Source organism: Ruditapes philippinarum, unplaced genomic scaffold, assembly GCF_026571515.1.
Source record: "Ruditapes philippinarum isolate M1 unplaced genomic scaffold, ASM2657151v2 ctg248_1_1_1_1, whole genome shotgun sequence".
Taxonomy (NCBI): Eukaryota; Metazoa; Mollusca; class Bivalvia; order Venerida; family Veneridae; genus Ruditapes; species Ruditapes philippinarum.
In genome coordinates, this window is record NW_026860683.1 from 81,062 (window position 1) to 97,444 (window position 16,383).

Below are 16,383 nucleotides of genomic sequence, written 5' to 3' on the forward strand. Positions count from 1 at the left end.
GGCAAGGGAGAGATAATGTTCTTTTGTACTGCACTTCTATTTAATGAGATCTGTTTATTCTGAACGGAACAAAGTTCAAAAAGAAACAAAGACTGTCTGAGGACAGTAAGGCTCGACTATTCGAAAAAGTTGTCACAAGGGTGTTTTATTGAGTATAATAATGCTCACCTATGAATACATAAAATTGACCGAAAAGGTACAAAGGCTTGTTATTAAGATGTTTTATCAAGTAAATCAAAGCTTTATTATTATGAATGCATAAAATTGTCCCAAAAAAGGCACAAACCCTTCAGTAGTTATGGAGATAACAGCTTACAAGCAAAATTTTACAATGAATTTCTAAGTTGAAAAAGGGGCAAAAAATCAGCCTAAATGCAAGATAGAATTATGGATCCTTGTCAGTGACCTACAATTATGACCCTAAATGCATATGTGAAGTTTTAAATAAATGTCTTTAATAGTTATTGAGATATGTAAAACGTACATGTAAACATTAACCAAGAGACAAGTAAAAAAGGGGGAGATAAATCAGCCTAAATACATGACACAGATATGAGTGCTGTTCAGCGAGTTTATTTATGACCACAAATATACATATGAAGTTTCAAGTTTGTATCTTTAACAGTTTCAGAGATATGCAAAACTTAACCAAGAAAAGGAAATTTTTTTAGTACAAAAGTGAGCATAATTCAGTCAAAATACATGGCAGAGTAATGAATCTTGAGATGTGACCTTCAATTATGACCCTAAGTACATGTGTAAAGTTTCAAGTAAATATCTTTGAAGACCTTTAACCTTTAACCAAAATTTCTAAGTTTGAAAGGGGCAAATAATTCTGCAAATATTGCATGCAGAGTTATGAAACTTTGCAAACTGATGTACATTGTTACTATAAATAAGTATTGTAAATTTCAATTGAATATCTCAAGCAATAATTGAGATATTTGACTTTATCAATCTGATGTACATTGTTACTATAAATAAGTATTGTAAGCTCAAGCAATAATTGAGATATTTGACTTTACAAAAAACTTTAACCAAAATTTCTAAGATAAAAAGCGGCATAATTCTGTAAATATTGTAGGCAGGGTTAACCAACTTGTCAATCTGATGTACATTGTTACTATAAATAAGTATTGTAAGTTTCAATTGAATATCTCAAGCAATAATTGAGATATTTGACCTTAAAAAAAAACTTAAACCAACGCAGATGCGGACGCCGGGGTGACCACAATAGCTCTCATATTTTTCGTATAGTCAAGCTAAAAATGAACAAAGGGCAAAAACTCCACAGTCATTTACGATTCTTGTGCACTGCACATCTTCCCAATGAGATCTATCTACCTACAAGGTATGTTGATACCTCTTGTTGTTTCAGATTTATGTCTTGGACAAGAAAAGTGGATGGATGGACAGATGGACAAAGCTGTGACTATATGCTCACCCTTCGGGGAGCATGAAAATATTCATTACAATAAAGCTGAACTAATAGGTTTCAGTACCTGTTTATTTACTATTTCAAAATCAAAATACATATATCTAAGTTTCTTTAAGTTGATAATCATAACTTTTTTTCATAAAAGGTTTTCTGATGATAAGTGTAATGAATCAACATAACAAAGTTCAAAACTTGTAGTCTATGTTTACATTAATTTACTTATATGGGTAATGCCCAAATCATGCCTCTTACTTCTGCTTGGTTACCGCTTGATAGAAAGCCATAATAAGCTTTCTCAAAAACAGAATTAACAACATTAAAAAGAAAATATGTTACAATGAAAAAAACTTCAAAACATATCAATGAATAGAAATCAAGTCTAATACTGAAACAGACTAAGACAAAATAAGAAAATAATTTTCAACAAGAAACATGACAAAACCATTAAACCAGGTTTTCAATAAGAGCCATCACATTGCCATGAGAGTCACACTCTAGACTTTTAATGCTTTTTTAAAGGAGCCCAAAAGTAATTTCATGCAAGGTCACAGTATTTCATTCCTACCTCTAGTTGTCAACCAGAAACTACATGTTTAACACAGAAATGCCAGACCACTTGAATGCCCATCATTTGTCAGGTTAATAACAGAAATTTTCCAAATTGAAAACTGACCATCACAAACATATGTGATTGTAACTTCTAATAAAAACAATACATTTACCTGTATTTTAGAAAAGAGTGTTTTGTTGACAATTTCTTGTTTGGTCTTGATGTCGTACCATGCTTTCATTGGATCAATATATGCTGCTGTCCTTTAAGCAAAGAAACTTTAGCTTTATATACATGTATAATTATTGCTACCACAAAATCATTATTATTTGTGGGGAACTAATATTTGTGGGTTTTCATGGATAGGTCAATCAACAAATTTAAGATCCAACAAATATTTCATTTTCATATGCTGTTAGACTATTTTGCATCACATTATTTACATTTTACCTTTTGGAAAAAAAAAACAGTCCACGAATTTAAGAACCCATGAAAATGTTCTCTGTGACAAAACCACGAAATTTCATGCCCATGAAATTAAGAGAATTCACAATATTATTGTTACCAGTATTAAAAAAATAATAAAAATTACAGGAAAGTTTAAACACTTTTTATTGTGTTTATTGAAATTTACTTTAAAAAAAATCTATTGATAACAGAAAAAACATGGCTATTCTAGACTGGAGACCTTTAACTAAAATAACCTAAAAAGTCAACAATGACGAAATCTAATTCCAACCCAAATTAAAATAAAATACAGAATTTTTTTTAATATAATCAAATCTTGTATTATAACACAGCAATGTATCTAACCTCGGATCTGTTATACGTATAACTTCTCTGGCAAGTCTTCCTATAAAATTGACACTCTCATCTACTGGTCGAAATCTTGGTATAGGAATAGCTGTAGACTGGTACACACTCTCCCAATCTTGTACCTAAAATCACCAGTACAAAACCAGTCATTACATAGATTTACAGTTTTGATTTAAGTGCCTGCTTATAATTATTTTTTTCATTCATATTACACTATTATGATTCAGTGTCACTCGTATCCTTATATCACAAGGTAATACCAGTCTTTTTAAATCATCATTTAAAACTCTGATGGAAGACAAATGACTTTAGTTTTATTGCCTTCAGCTAAACCCTTTAAGGTGATAATTTGCTATCTTGAAATATGAGATCCAAACTACCTATACTCTCCCAAATGGGCTTATCATGCTGCTTAATTTTACAAAGTGTATTTATCATGAACCATTTCCAGCAATAACATATATATAACCTTGAAAATTTACAACAAATTTAAATTTATACAAGAGCTGTCAGTAGGACAGCTTGCTCGACTATTCTCAGTACTTGTAAGTAAAACATGTGCCTGGAGAATGTAGACTTTTCTAAGTACAGAAGGGCCATAACTCTGTCAAAATTCATGTCAGAGTAAGCGGCCTTTGAAAATGACCTCCTATTATGCTCTTAAACAAGAGTGTGAAGTTTCAACCAATTTCCTGCAATCATTTAAAACATTCCAACTTGCATGCAAACACTTAACCAAAGTGTGTCGCCGCCAGCTGGGTGGGTACAATAGCTCTCCATATTCTTCAAATACTCAAGCTATATGCATCAAATGATAGTTCCTTCAAAGTCAAATTTCTAAGGTAGGATAAAGTTGGCAGATTTACCTTTGTTCTTAAGAAACTGTTACACTCCTGTTCTACATTATAATTAACGATCCTGGACACCTCTTCCTGCCATATCTTCAGTCCATATATGTTCACATAATCCTGTATATACTCAAACGACCTCCTGAACCCTTCCATCTGTTCACCAAGATTGTGAAGTCGTGGTATCAGCTCATTCACCTGAGATCAATATATAATAATCAATTCATAAATAACATAAGTTATATTTCTTTATATTTAGATTTAACAGTATATTTTGTACATGTATTAAAGATCAGGAATACTTCAACATTTCTTATTTGTGAATTGTAATACAAGTATAAAAGAAGTGACAGACTGAAAATGAGAAATACTACAATTCAAAAATACATGAAAAGAATAATATACAACTTCTGTCTCACAGAGTTTAGACTAATAACAATGTCCTTGACAGTAATTCACAGTGATTCTCACTTCTCATCAACACAGATCTATGCCAATCTTTGACATGTCTGATTGTTAACTGTACAATGGTCCCACTTACCTTGGCTTTTGGGTTAAACTGTAGAGTATTATGTAGTGCCTTGGCCACTTGTTGTACAAGTTCCTTTCTTATACCATCCTCTAATAACTGCTTTGGATCAATCTACAACAAGTCATATATCCTAATCAATCATACAATCAGGCATGAGCACATTAAATTTAGACCATTATAATCAAGCATAACAAATTAACCCTGTATACTTCTTGTGTAAGAGGTATGTTAAGAAAAGAAAAAAACTACTTTCTAGTGATGATATCAAATGGCTCATGTAGCAAATAGTCAAGTAATGAATTTGACTGAAGTCTTATGAAAGGATACAGCAAACAAGTATATTATTAAAATACATCTTTTTACAAACTTAACATAAAGTTATTCCTAGAAGAGCTGGACATATTTTCCTTAAGTTTGTATTAATCATATATCATCACTCTACCTTATTCTCATTCAGTACTGCCTATAACACTCGCGAGAGAGGCTGATAGTATTCAGAGATAGATAAATTACAATATAAAGTCATTTAAAAAAATTTCTCACAAGATCTTTAAAGTCAAGCACTATCAAAATTGACTTGAAAACATTCTAAGCCTAGTAACATCATGGAAATACTAGTAACTACCTAATTACCTTTATAATTCCTACTAAAGTAGTTTTCATCATCATAATACCTTCAGTGAAAACTGATATAGAGTGTGTCAACTTGGCAACCTGTCACAATTAAAGTTAACTCTTAAATAAGTTTATGACAATTATTCTAGACCTCATCATTTTGAATATTATTGCAAGGTTACAGATTTATTTAAGAGTTTAAAAGACAGTTGATCTGAATTTTTTTATATCAACTAGTCATTTAGTTTTAATAATAACTTACAGCTGTAATATTGTATAATAATGAAGACTGTCAATACATGCCCATAAACATTCTGTCAATACTATAAACATGAAATATGCCTTAATTAAAAATATCATAAAACCTTGCAACCATCAGCATGTAAGATACTCTGATTCCTGTTGCAGGTTAAACAATATTCCTATTTCAATTCTGGTCACATCAACCCTTGTGGTCTCTTAATAACAGTTAAGCTTAATTTCTTGTTAATTTAAAAACCAATGTTTATGATTGAGTTGGGTTACATATAAACCAAACCATGTTATATACAAATAATATACATGTGGCTGTTCTTTGTAAACTTTGTCTCAACTAACATTTAGTATTTGTTTTGCAAGACACCACAATCCTTATTATATAAATATCACATTTTACTGAGGACCAGGGAGAAGTGATGTCAACCAAGGCATATTGTCATGGGTGAACATATTTGTTCTATCATCTGCAGTGAAATGTGAAATTTATCTTATTATACAGAGCATATCAACATTCAAGACAGGCATCTCAAACGTAATAAATAAAACCAGGATATGCGTATGAGGGCTATTTGGTAATGTTGTTATGTGACATTACTGCTTGTTATCGTCTGACATTAGATATAGCTATATAATATGGTAAATATTTCATGTAAGATATAATAATCAAGAATGGCAATGATACAAGTAAAAGTCACAGAGTCCAGGGAAATGGAAACCTGAAAGTAAAACAAAGAAGCTCAAAACCAATCTTACCTGATATCTGTCCTCTAACTGGGCAAATTCTTTCATCTTGTCTTTCTCCAGCCTGGTAGGAACCTCTCTAATCTGACTGGTCATCAATGTAATAATCTTAGCCAGCTGGCTGAACATAGTTTGTGGGATAATCTGTACAATAAATTATAAATACACATCCAGATATCAGATCTAGAACTTCAACTATTAATCTATGACATAATATTAGATATATCATAACTTTTTATAAAAGTTTCATTCCATTTCTAAGATTTTAGAAAAAGAACTCAATGAGAAGTTTGTAATATCTTACATAAAATATATTTGTTTACCATGTTGTAATTTATGATTTATCTACTACCAATTATCTTGATATAATTGTATCACAAATACTATTGTTTATATAAACAGATATATGCTATATTAAAAGTTAAAGTTCTACAGATCACAGCAAGTATAATATAGGTTTTTTTCACAGACAATGACTTAAATAAAAATATGTTGGTCTTATCACAGACAACAATTTTAACAGAAAAATGTGCCGACGTTTTTTCCTAAATTTTGTTCTGTTCATGGAAAAGTTCTTCAAAGAAGTCCTAATCATTTACCTGTAAGTCTTAGGCTACTTGTTTACTAGAATAATACTCAGTGTAACTTACCTGTAAGAATAATATTGTGTTATATTTACCTGTAAGACTTTTCTGACATAGGCTACTAATTCACCAGAGTAATATTGTGAGACACTCATCAAGTCAGAACTTTGAGCTTGGTTGATACGTAGACATGGTAACTCTAGAGCTGATGACAACTGTAATATATAACAATCATCATAATACAAAGTTGAATAGTAATCTAATGAACATGTTGGACTAGTAATCTAATGAACCAGTCAGGGGCATGCCTTTGTTTTCTTAAAGCAAGAAATTTTATTGCTTAGTACTGGTTGGATCCAGGAAAAGATTCTAGTGTGTCCAAAAGCTTATGGCTTCCAACACAAATTTAAATAAATTCTGTATAATCTAAAGTTGAATGTGCTTGTTTTGCTGGATTTTAAATCACACAGACTTGACAGCTTTAAATGTTGAAGAAGACTGCAGATGTCAATATATTTCATTTCAGAACTAGATCAGCTATAGGGTGGATGGCTAGGTAACAAGAAATACCTCACAGTCAAGAGTGACAATTAAGAGTGAGTTTCACTTTGGAAAGTGATGGGTTATTGACATGAACCATTGACAAATTGTTATTGCTTCAATATTTTACTAGTGATGTAAAAACAAACACAAAAGAAAAATCTTTATGACATCATACTATGCACACAAGCATAAACTGTCAAGTCAAAGTTTATAGTGGTAATATAGATTACAGACCAAACTATTTATTCAGATTTAGGCACCTGTTTTTGTAATATCAAGATGTTACCTTTAAGAATGTAGCCCTAAGTTTAATGACTAGAGTAGGATCTCTCTTAATGCCCTGCTGCATATAGCTGGTGTAACTGTAATAAATTTATAAATAAACATTACTTAATATATACATACTGACAAAATATAAACACATAAACAAGCTAGATTTTAAAATCATCATCATGTCTTTTAATTATGAAAATAATCGACAGCATCTATAAATTCCTTAATCAGGGTCGCTGGATGTAAAGAATCAATGTGTTTCTTTCGGATTACTAATTAAATGAAATTTTGAGCATCTCTCACAAAATGAGTAAAAAGGTGACTCCACACTAAACTGAACTGTTGATCACAGAAAATACCTGTCAATAATTTCCCATGCATATGACAGGTCTGCTACTATCTCAATGGCAATGAGAACTTCTTCTTTAATGTTTATTGTACGTATCATCTGGTGAAGGTATTTCCGAGTATCTGCCAGGAATTGACGTACTTGTAGATTACTCTCTAACTGATGAAATTCTTGTACCTGTAAATAATAAACATAAACCCTTTAATATTCACCTGTTAATGTGAAATCTTTCATGGATTGTATCTGTCTTAATTCTATACTTAAATAAATATATATTTGAATATCAATGCTTTCACACAGATAAGTTATGTACCATATTTCAAATTTGAGTCTAATTTCATTAAAACAGATCTGCATTACTATACAAATGTTAGTTATTTCCTCATTTCTCCATTTTCAATACACAAAACATACATTATATACATTTTGCTTCTGCTGCTTTTTGGCTGTTATTACAGTTAATACAGTGATTTAGTATTTTGCATGGAAGTAAAAAAAAATACCACTTTGTTTACATTTTACAACTTTTATGACAAATAATTTCACATTCATCGTTACTTTCTTCAGGTGATTAGCATCTACCTGCTCTACAACCAATATTCACACTTTATAAAACTCTTGTTTGCCCTTTCTTAAACAGAAATGATTTATTCATTTCTGAGGAATAATGAGCCTTTAGTAATCATCATTTGTTACTAGTAAAAAAGGTACAATGTAATAAACCTCTTCTAAGGCCTGTATAAGTTGTACAATTTTCCTTCCTGCTGATGTAGAATCATCATAATTCAACGAGTCTATCTGTTTGGCCATCTCAGCAAACCAGGCTTGCAAGTTCTCTATTAACAGTTTAAAAATATACAAATATAAATAAATTTGATAACTATATTAAAATGATCACCTTCACTTAAGTAATTTTTATAGAGCTCACTACAGTTTTGTCATATAAATCTTCCAAATATTAGCTTGTAGGTATAAATGCATTACAGTTTATATATCTATGCTCACCTACATCTCTGCAAATTTTTCAAATCTGTCGAGCAATAATGAACAAGATCAAGGTTGTGAACAAAAAGTATCTTTCTCTTGATTTTAGATACCACATAATTAAAAAATTTAACAATCATCCATTGGTTATACTGTTATATACTTTCACAAAATCTAATATAACCTACCATTTTTCTCAACCCTGGTTAATGGTTTAGTACCAGAGAAGACATCACTGAGCTCCTGTATTCGTTCAGTTCCTTCCTTCTTGTAAACCTCCCACTTGTTCTTCTTTTCTTCCAGCATCTGCTTAAACATCTGTAAAAGATACAAGAAAACTTGCATGTAATTACAAATTATCAATTAAATTATTCAAAAGTCAATGCAGTAATGTGGGAAAAATGGAAATTTCTGATAAAATGAATACTGTATAAGTGGTTTAGTTAGCAATGTGGAATTACTGACGAAAATCGCTATTATTTCCTCTAGCTTAAATATCAACCAACCTGTCATTAAATTCTACCGTTTCACAATTTGCTAATATTTTCTCATGAGAAATGTCTAAAATTCTAAATTTCCATAAATAACTTCTTATACAGTAACAACTAGACGCTGAAAACAATGAAATACATGTAAATGGCACAAATTTCCTTCAAAAGAGCTGTCTGCAGTCACAGCATGTTTGACCATTAGCAGACTCTGATAGTTAAACAAGAGCTTTGATAATACAGAAAATTTCTAGAGGTATAATTAAGTAAAAATCCATGCTTTAGATTATAACCTACAAGTTAATGTTGCACATATTGGTTTTGTAATTGCAATCATAAAATGCCAGTTTAAAACGAAAATAAAGTATCTCTTACTCTATTTTTTTAAAGGATTTGTTAAACGACAATATTATTTATGCATTCACTCTAATATTTATAGATCTTAAGTAAATTAATACAAATTCTTATATACACTGAGCAATATCAAACTTCAAATATCTGTTATTTTGTCAACAAATCAACATGAAAAGCAGTAAAGGGTATGAAACAATATTGGATTATCTGTAATCATTTTAAAAATTATAAAATTTGTTTGCATACCAAAGTAACTAAATTGATAAAATAATGTTTGTATATTTCCAATAGTGTGATGCAGGCAAAAATCATAATGAAAACATACTAAACCTGAGCATTTGACACAATAATCACAACAAAATTTACCTCTTTCAGTTTAAATTCAAACTGAGCTGTATTAAGAAGAAGTTGGAACACTGCTAGTGGACTATATTTACTGTCAGAAAGAACTTGATCTCTAAGCTGTTTGCATCTCTTATTTGCTTCAGCACCTAGTTACAACAAAATCATCACAATATAATAACATATATACTATAAAGGAACTACGCTAAGCCTATGAAGGTAACATTTTAATTTCTTAATTGGATCAGCTGAGGGCACTTAAAATAGAAAAAAAAATCACAAATGGTAAATGGATAAGTTATATCAAATCTCAATACCATATTTATTTCCAATAATTCTAACCATCTCTTCTCATGAGTACAATATATTGCCCACTGGTGAACATTTTCAACTTGTCACGCAATGATGAGTTTTGAAAATATGTCACTGTATGTGACAAGATTATCAGCATGATTTGGTTTATAAGAATTTATTTTAGTTTGATACAGACACAATTTCAAAACCAACGGGTACTGAGCAGGGCTTGAACCTTAGAGCTAGTGATCTACTAGCCCAGCCTGTTAACCACTCGACCATGCCACCATTGATTGATTAAAGCGACTCTTTCAACAATCTTTCAGATACACAAGCAACAGAGCCAACATGTAGCAGTGAGCATATTAACTTAGACAATTATAAGCCTTCTTCACTAACATATTATACCGTGGACAAATTTTGACATAGTATACCATCCAGTCTCACTATACAGATATTACTACAGCGTAAATGCCAAACTAGAAAATTAGAAGTATCATTTTCATAACCCGAATAATGACCAAATGATCAAATCAAACACATCAAACATTTAGACTTAACAGATGCTAAGCCACAATTGCAACTTGCCAGTGATTTGAACTCAAGATACAAAATTCATACTTTCTAAATATTACAATGAGCACATACCAATTAAGTTACAATACCCCTTGAAATTTGCGCATTAATAAATCAATTACCTCAATTACTATTTAAGCATTAGAAAAACATTAACTTTATCACTATGTTTGTGACATATTTTCTTTTTGTTCTCACATATGAAATGACTTACTTGGAGAGAGAGCACATGTATGTAACATCAGCCAGCGTAGAGTAACATTACTATCTCTCATGACATTGAGAAGTTTAGGTATACTGTCCAGTATAAACTCCTCTACTAAAACTCCTTCCTTTAGGTACTTATCTAATACTGGGTGTAGTTTTGTTACTTTGGTCGCATATTTAATGGACTGAAATATAAAATATAATAATTAATTCACTGAAAAAAACAACAATATTCAGTAATATGAAGCTCTATATGGTAAAAACAAAATTAAAAATCTTTCTTTAAATGAGGCAACATATAAGCACATTCCTCATATTCACAACTTTAAAGGCCAGGGAGTGCAATTTTTCTTTTGTTGTTGAAATGAAGAAGATTATAGTGATGTATGGACATACCAGTTCTCGAACATTACTCTGGTCTAGAGTATTGTTAAGTGCTGTGACTGCTGCTTTGTATGGGCTCCAAGCATCCAGTAGGTTCACTGTTATACCCATGTACACACTTACAACCTGTACAAGAGAAAAACTTTATTTTAATAGTTAATGTGCTAAAAAAAGAAGGCAATAAACTTATTTCAGAATAAAGAACATATTGGGTTTTTCCCAGCTAATCTGTCGGTACAAACAAACTTTTACAGTTACAGCTTCAAAAATAAGCACAACAAGTTGACTAAGCTATTATGACCAGAAGTGAAATTATAATGGTAAGGCTACGGATTAGCTGTGAAAAACCTGCATAACATTTATTCAAGATAGCTTTATTTTTAATGTAACTTTTCTTAGCAAAAGTTTGTCTTATCATCATAATTCCAGGTAGTTTCTGAACTGCTTATTGATGTTGTTAATTTCTTTATCTTTTTTGCAAACTTACTTTTGCTTTCAATCACATATGTTCTTCAATTTTAACTGACTACATGGACATTACAGACAATTATATTATCTTAGTATCAACATATATAAAATATATAATTTACCCAATTATCTGGAAAATGTTTATCGACAATTTCTCTCATTTTAGCAGGTTGGTTTGTCAGTATCTCTGGATCAAAGTATAGCAGTATATACAACATGCTAGCTTGTGTGCCCAGTGCCGTCGAGCGATGTTCCGGTAGGGGGTATGAGGCTATCTGGTTATATATATCATCTGACCTCAGCCGACCAATCACCATGTTGATAAACTCGTCATCTATAGGTACTCTCCTATATTATAATTAATTACAATTAATGGCAAATAATATAATCTAGAGAAAAACTAATTTAAAGAAATGGGTACAGAATAATTCTAACAAACTATCACTACATCTGTACATCAAAGAAACTTCAGTATTCATTAAAAGATAAAGCAAAATATATGAAATGCTTTACACTGAATTTTCCGCCATTAAATTGTCTCATTTCTTAATATTTGAATGCTTAAGTTGCATAAAGAAACTATAAGTAGTTTATATAATTCACTACAGGTAATATTCAATATCTAATTACATATATTATCTATAACTCTAGTGCATTGAGATTTTATTTGCATGGAATGAAATACAGAAACTGAGGAAAGTGATACTGATATTATCATACCAATGAATAAAATTGAATACAACTACTTTAAAACTGAGAATAAAACCACATACGCAAAGAAAGACTCAGGATAGTTTGGTGGTCTCTTTGCACCTGCTGCACTGGAGTATCCTGTACTTCTGAGTAGCTTAAGAACATCATCAATGTTTGAATCTCCAGCTGATGCTTTCTGAGCACTATATAAACAAATATATTCACAAAACAATGACAATATGTGACATCTTATAGACTATTAAAAAAGGTGAAAAAGAAATTAATCATTAGATCTATATTATCCATTTCATTTTGAATAATTATTCTGTATAACTTTCACAATGCAAAGTGGACAGTGTATTTAAGATTGATACGAGTAACTAAACTGATCATTTAGTTATGTAATACAGCAGAATTTTGTAACTTACTGGTACACTGTTTTTAATAGAGTAGCTATACCATAGGGAGACAAACAACTAAGAACTTGCTTATCTATAACTACACATTTTTTTTGCACTTCTTTTTTTTCCTTATCTTTACAGTATTTACAGTATATGTTCATGCATGTATATAAAATCAAAATTGTTAGCTAAATCTACTAATTGTGATGATAAGTATTATATAATTGTATTTATAACCTGTATCTATAGTAGGAGACCATCATTCTCTCTCTAATTGTTCCTTCTATCTTCATATCAATAATGAGGAGCATTACACCATACAGGAACAATATTTCACACTAAAATATAAAATTATCAGTATAGCATGAAACTTAATAATAGATGAATTATATAACTGATAATTCCACAGTCTGGCTAAATAAAATAAACCTGGTATTACAACAAACAAGGGGAATGGTGTCCTAGCAGTTAAAGTGCCAGCCTCTTAAATCACTGATCCTTATATGACATAACTTAAACAGTCCAGATCAATTCCAGGAAATGGATCACAGAGTCGCTCAAAAAGGTTTTAAAAATTTTCATAATGAAGCTTAAATAAATAATGTTTAAATTTATGTTAAAATCAATCAAAGAAAATGATCTCACATCATGGGAATCCAGCAAGTGCCAATGAACAACATAAATAAGAAATGTTTTAGTCAGGTTATAAAGCCTGTTCATGACTAGTCTATTAAACCTTAAATCATTTCTTAAAAAAATGACAGATGAAACAACATAATATATAAGTTACCATAAGTTGTTTGCCATCATTATTTAGTAACACACTCTCTAGTGTTTGCTGTATATACACCCCTTCATTTAGGTCTTCTAAAAATCTGGAAACAGAGACTCAAATAATGTTTCTTTGTAACATATTAAACCTTCACAATTAAGTTGATGATTTGATATATGCCAAGTAACACTGTGACTTTACAAATATAATCAAAATAATTTTACATCAAAATTCTATTTTGTAGGCAGCAAAATAAAATAAAGTATGTTAATAGATTATTTTTTTTTCAGTTTCAGAGATGATATTACAGAAAACATAAAAGGGTAAACAATTTCTCTAATGTTTTGTGAAATTAATACACCAATATCCAAAGTTAAAATGCCTAAAACTTTTCAAACACAAAGTAGACTGATAGAAAACCATGTTCTATGACAAAAAGTAGCTGATATGATTAGAAAGCATGTACCGGTATATTTTACAGAAATAGAAAGATACAAAATCAGCTTGATGGTTTAATACGGATTTGATAGTGCTGACAATCTCATTTCAATTATAAATGTCTCTATCATTCTTGTTGCTACTATCAAAACTACCATCAAAAAAATATATAAATGGATATATAACATCGTTCTCTCTCTAATTGTTCCTTCTATTTCCAATCCAATCTAATGAAAGGTTTTATTGTATATACCTCCGTGTATGTAATAGCCATTATGCTTTAATATTTGTGTCATCTCTATTTTGTTTCGTCCATCCAATATATTATGTTTACTTTCATGTCATTGTATTTTTCATGTCATTATAAATGTATGCTTGTATATATGTTAATCACGAGAAACTTGTAGTTTAAGTGAAATAAACGTTCTTCTTCTTCTTCTTCTATTTTCATATCAATAATCAGAAGCAATTTGGCATTTGGGAAAAAATCTATGATAGTACTTGTACCTGTGAAAGAATTTAATCTAATCTCATTAGTCTCATACAAAGTCCATCTATAAATTATACTGACTTATGAAATATAGGAATCCATTATAATTTACAAATTTTTAATTATTTACCTATTAAGATCTGTCACATATTTATGCACACTTGAAAAGGCTTGGTAAAATCTTGTCAAAATCTCAATATGATTTTCTCTGAATTCCTCATCTAAGTCTTGAAGTTCCTGAATAAAAAAGAACAAATTATAGCAAAATACTTCAATTAAGAAATATAGTAGGTTTCCATACTATAAATAACTTCACTACTTTTATAGCTTGAAACAGGTTACATGTCATGACTAAATAAATGTAAAAGACAAGTTTTTCTGAAACTAATTTCTTTTTACTTTGTTTTTTTTCTCAAAGTGAAGTTCTAAGTTATCATAATGTTCTGAAAAATACTACACAGTTATCATTATTTGACATGTTTAGAGTTCTCAGCAAAATTACTCATTTTAACCTTAATACAACTTCCACAACTTTCACACTTAAAGTCTGTAAATTTACAGATTAATAAAATCTAAAAGTTTAGGAACAGTCCATTACTTCACAGAATGTCTGTTATTTGTGGCACATTATATTTTATCAAAAGACATGTTGTTAAATATGACAGTTTGTTAACTCAGTCACCAGATTGAAATTGGACAACTTGTAGAATGTGACAATTGGTCCATAAGTAAGTGTGTACCTTATGAAGCCATTGGTACAGGTAAAACCAAGATATATCAACATGGTGGTTAAAAAGAGAGCCATTGGCCCCTGCTTCTGTTGTTACAGAATGGACTCTGTTGTTCACTTCTGTTCTGTTTACAGCTAGATGGCCCCCCAATTTCTTTTTTAAGTAGTGTGGACAGACAGACATGTGCACAGACATGCAACCAAATTAGGATAATGGGCCATTTCTTTTGTTAATTAAATTTCTTTTTTTAAATAGAGGGCCAAAGGTCACTTCTTGATTTATATTATTACAGAATGAACTCTATTTTTCTATTTTGTTCTATTTAACAGTTAAATGGCCACCTATATATTTTCAGCAGTGCGGACGGACAAATAGTCAACAATGAACCAAGTGATCTTGTTCACCAATGTAACTATCATATGAATAGGTTCACATTTACAATTTCTGACATTATTGGAGAAGCTTTGTAGATTTGATTCCTGCCATTGACTTCAACATCGCCAACAGTATGCAATATCTTGTCCATGCAGATTACAAGAGGTCTGCTTCAAAATTTTATCATTTAATTATTCTCATTATGGCATGTCCCTTACAATGATGTTGTCACATTTCCATTATGTTTTTAATATTCCTTATTTTCATTGACCTAACATATATTTTTGTGACAGTAAATGTGAAGAATGATGAACATGGTTAACAATAGTGAACATGGTTAACAATAGTTAGTTAGTCAATATAACTATTTCAATGTATCATACATTTATGGTTAAAAACTCTAAAATTGTTCAGTTTAGTAAAGACTGAAAGAATGAAATAATACCGTCTTTGTCTCTATCTTATTTTCAAAGTAATCTGCACTTTTAAAGTAGCTGAAATCTGCAACGAGTTCACCATATTTGGCCACCTCTTGCTGTGTTTCTAAGCGGAACACAGATGGAATGAAATCAGATAGTCGAAGTAACTCTGCTATAATTGCATTGCCTCTTGAAGCAAGTCGCAGGGCATTCTGGCCACATTGATTGTTTTCTGCTAAAAAGTCTGCCATTGTCTATTGGCCAAATTATAAATTTAAAATACTAGCTAGACCTACAAAAAAAATTATTTGACCACCTCATGTGAGGATGACAAAATCATCAAAATGGTCAATATTTGCTATTTCATTTGATATAAAGACATTTTCATGCGGATTTAACGTTTAAATCTCTTTTATCATT

At 30.6% G+C, this 16,383-nt stretch overlaps 1 protein-coding gene across 1 annotated transcript in view; it reads right to left on the reverse strand.

Moving 5' to 3' along the window:
* The window catches only part of LOC132713032 (WASH complex subunit 5-like), a 33,636-nt gene extending 17,272 nt beyond the window's left edge, over window positions 1-16,364 (reverse strand). The window contains exons 1-20 of the mRNA XM_060695472.1: window positions 15,990-16,364; window positions 14,569-14,675; window positions 13,529-13,613; window positions 12,976-13,076; window positions 12,418-12,540; window positions 11,767-11,992; window positions 11,189-11,302; window positions 10,800-10,977; window positions 9,740-9,864; window positions 8,720-8,849; window positions 8,271-8,383; window positions 7,558-7,724; window positions 7,212-7,287; window positions 6,478-6,597; window positions 5,811-5,942; window positions 4,818-4,898; window positions 4,194-4,295; window positions 3,671-3,850; window positions 2,802-2,926; window positions 2,161-2,251 (exon numbers count right to left, since the gene is read on the reverse strand). Of these exons, the coding sequence (XP_060551455.1) occupies window positions 2,161-2,251; window positions 2,802-2,926; window positions 3,671-3,850; window positions 4,194-4,295; window positions 4,818-4,898; window positions 5,811-5,942; window positions 6,478-6,597; window positions 7,212-7,287; window positions 7,558-7,724; window positions 8,271-8,383; window positions 8,720-8,849; window positions 9,740-9,864; window positions 10,800-10,977; window positions 11,189-11,302; window positions 11,767-11,992; window positions 12,418-12,540; window positions 12,976-13,076; window positions 13,529-13,613; window positions 14,569-14,675; window positions 15,990-16,214 (2,601 nt within the window). The 5' untranslated portion in view covers window positions 16,215-16,364. The remainder of the gene's footprint in view (window positions 1-2,160; window positions 2,252-2,801; window positions 2,927-3,670; window positions 3,851-4,193; window positions 4,296-4,817; window positions 4,899-5,810; window positions 5,943-6,477; window positions 6,598-7,211; window positions 7,288-7,557; window positions 7,725-8,270; window positions 8,384-8,719; window positions 8,850-9,739; window positions 9,865-10,799; window positions 10,978-11,188; window positions 11,303-11,766; window positions 11,993-12,417; window positions 12,541-12,975; window positions 13,077-13,528; window positions 13,614-14,568; window positions 14,676-15,989) is intronic.
* Between the last annotated feature and the right edge of the window lie 19 nt (window positions 16,365-16,383).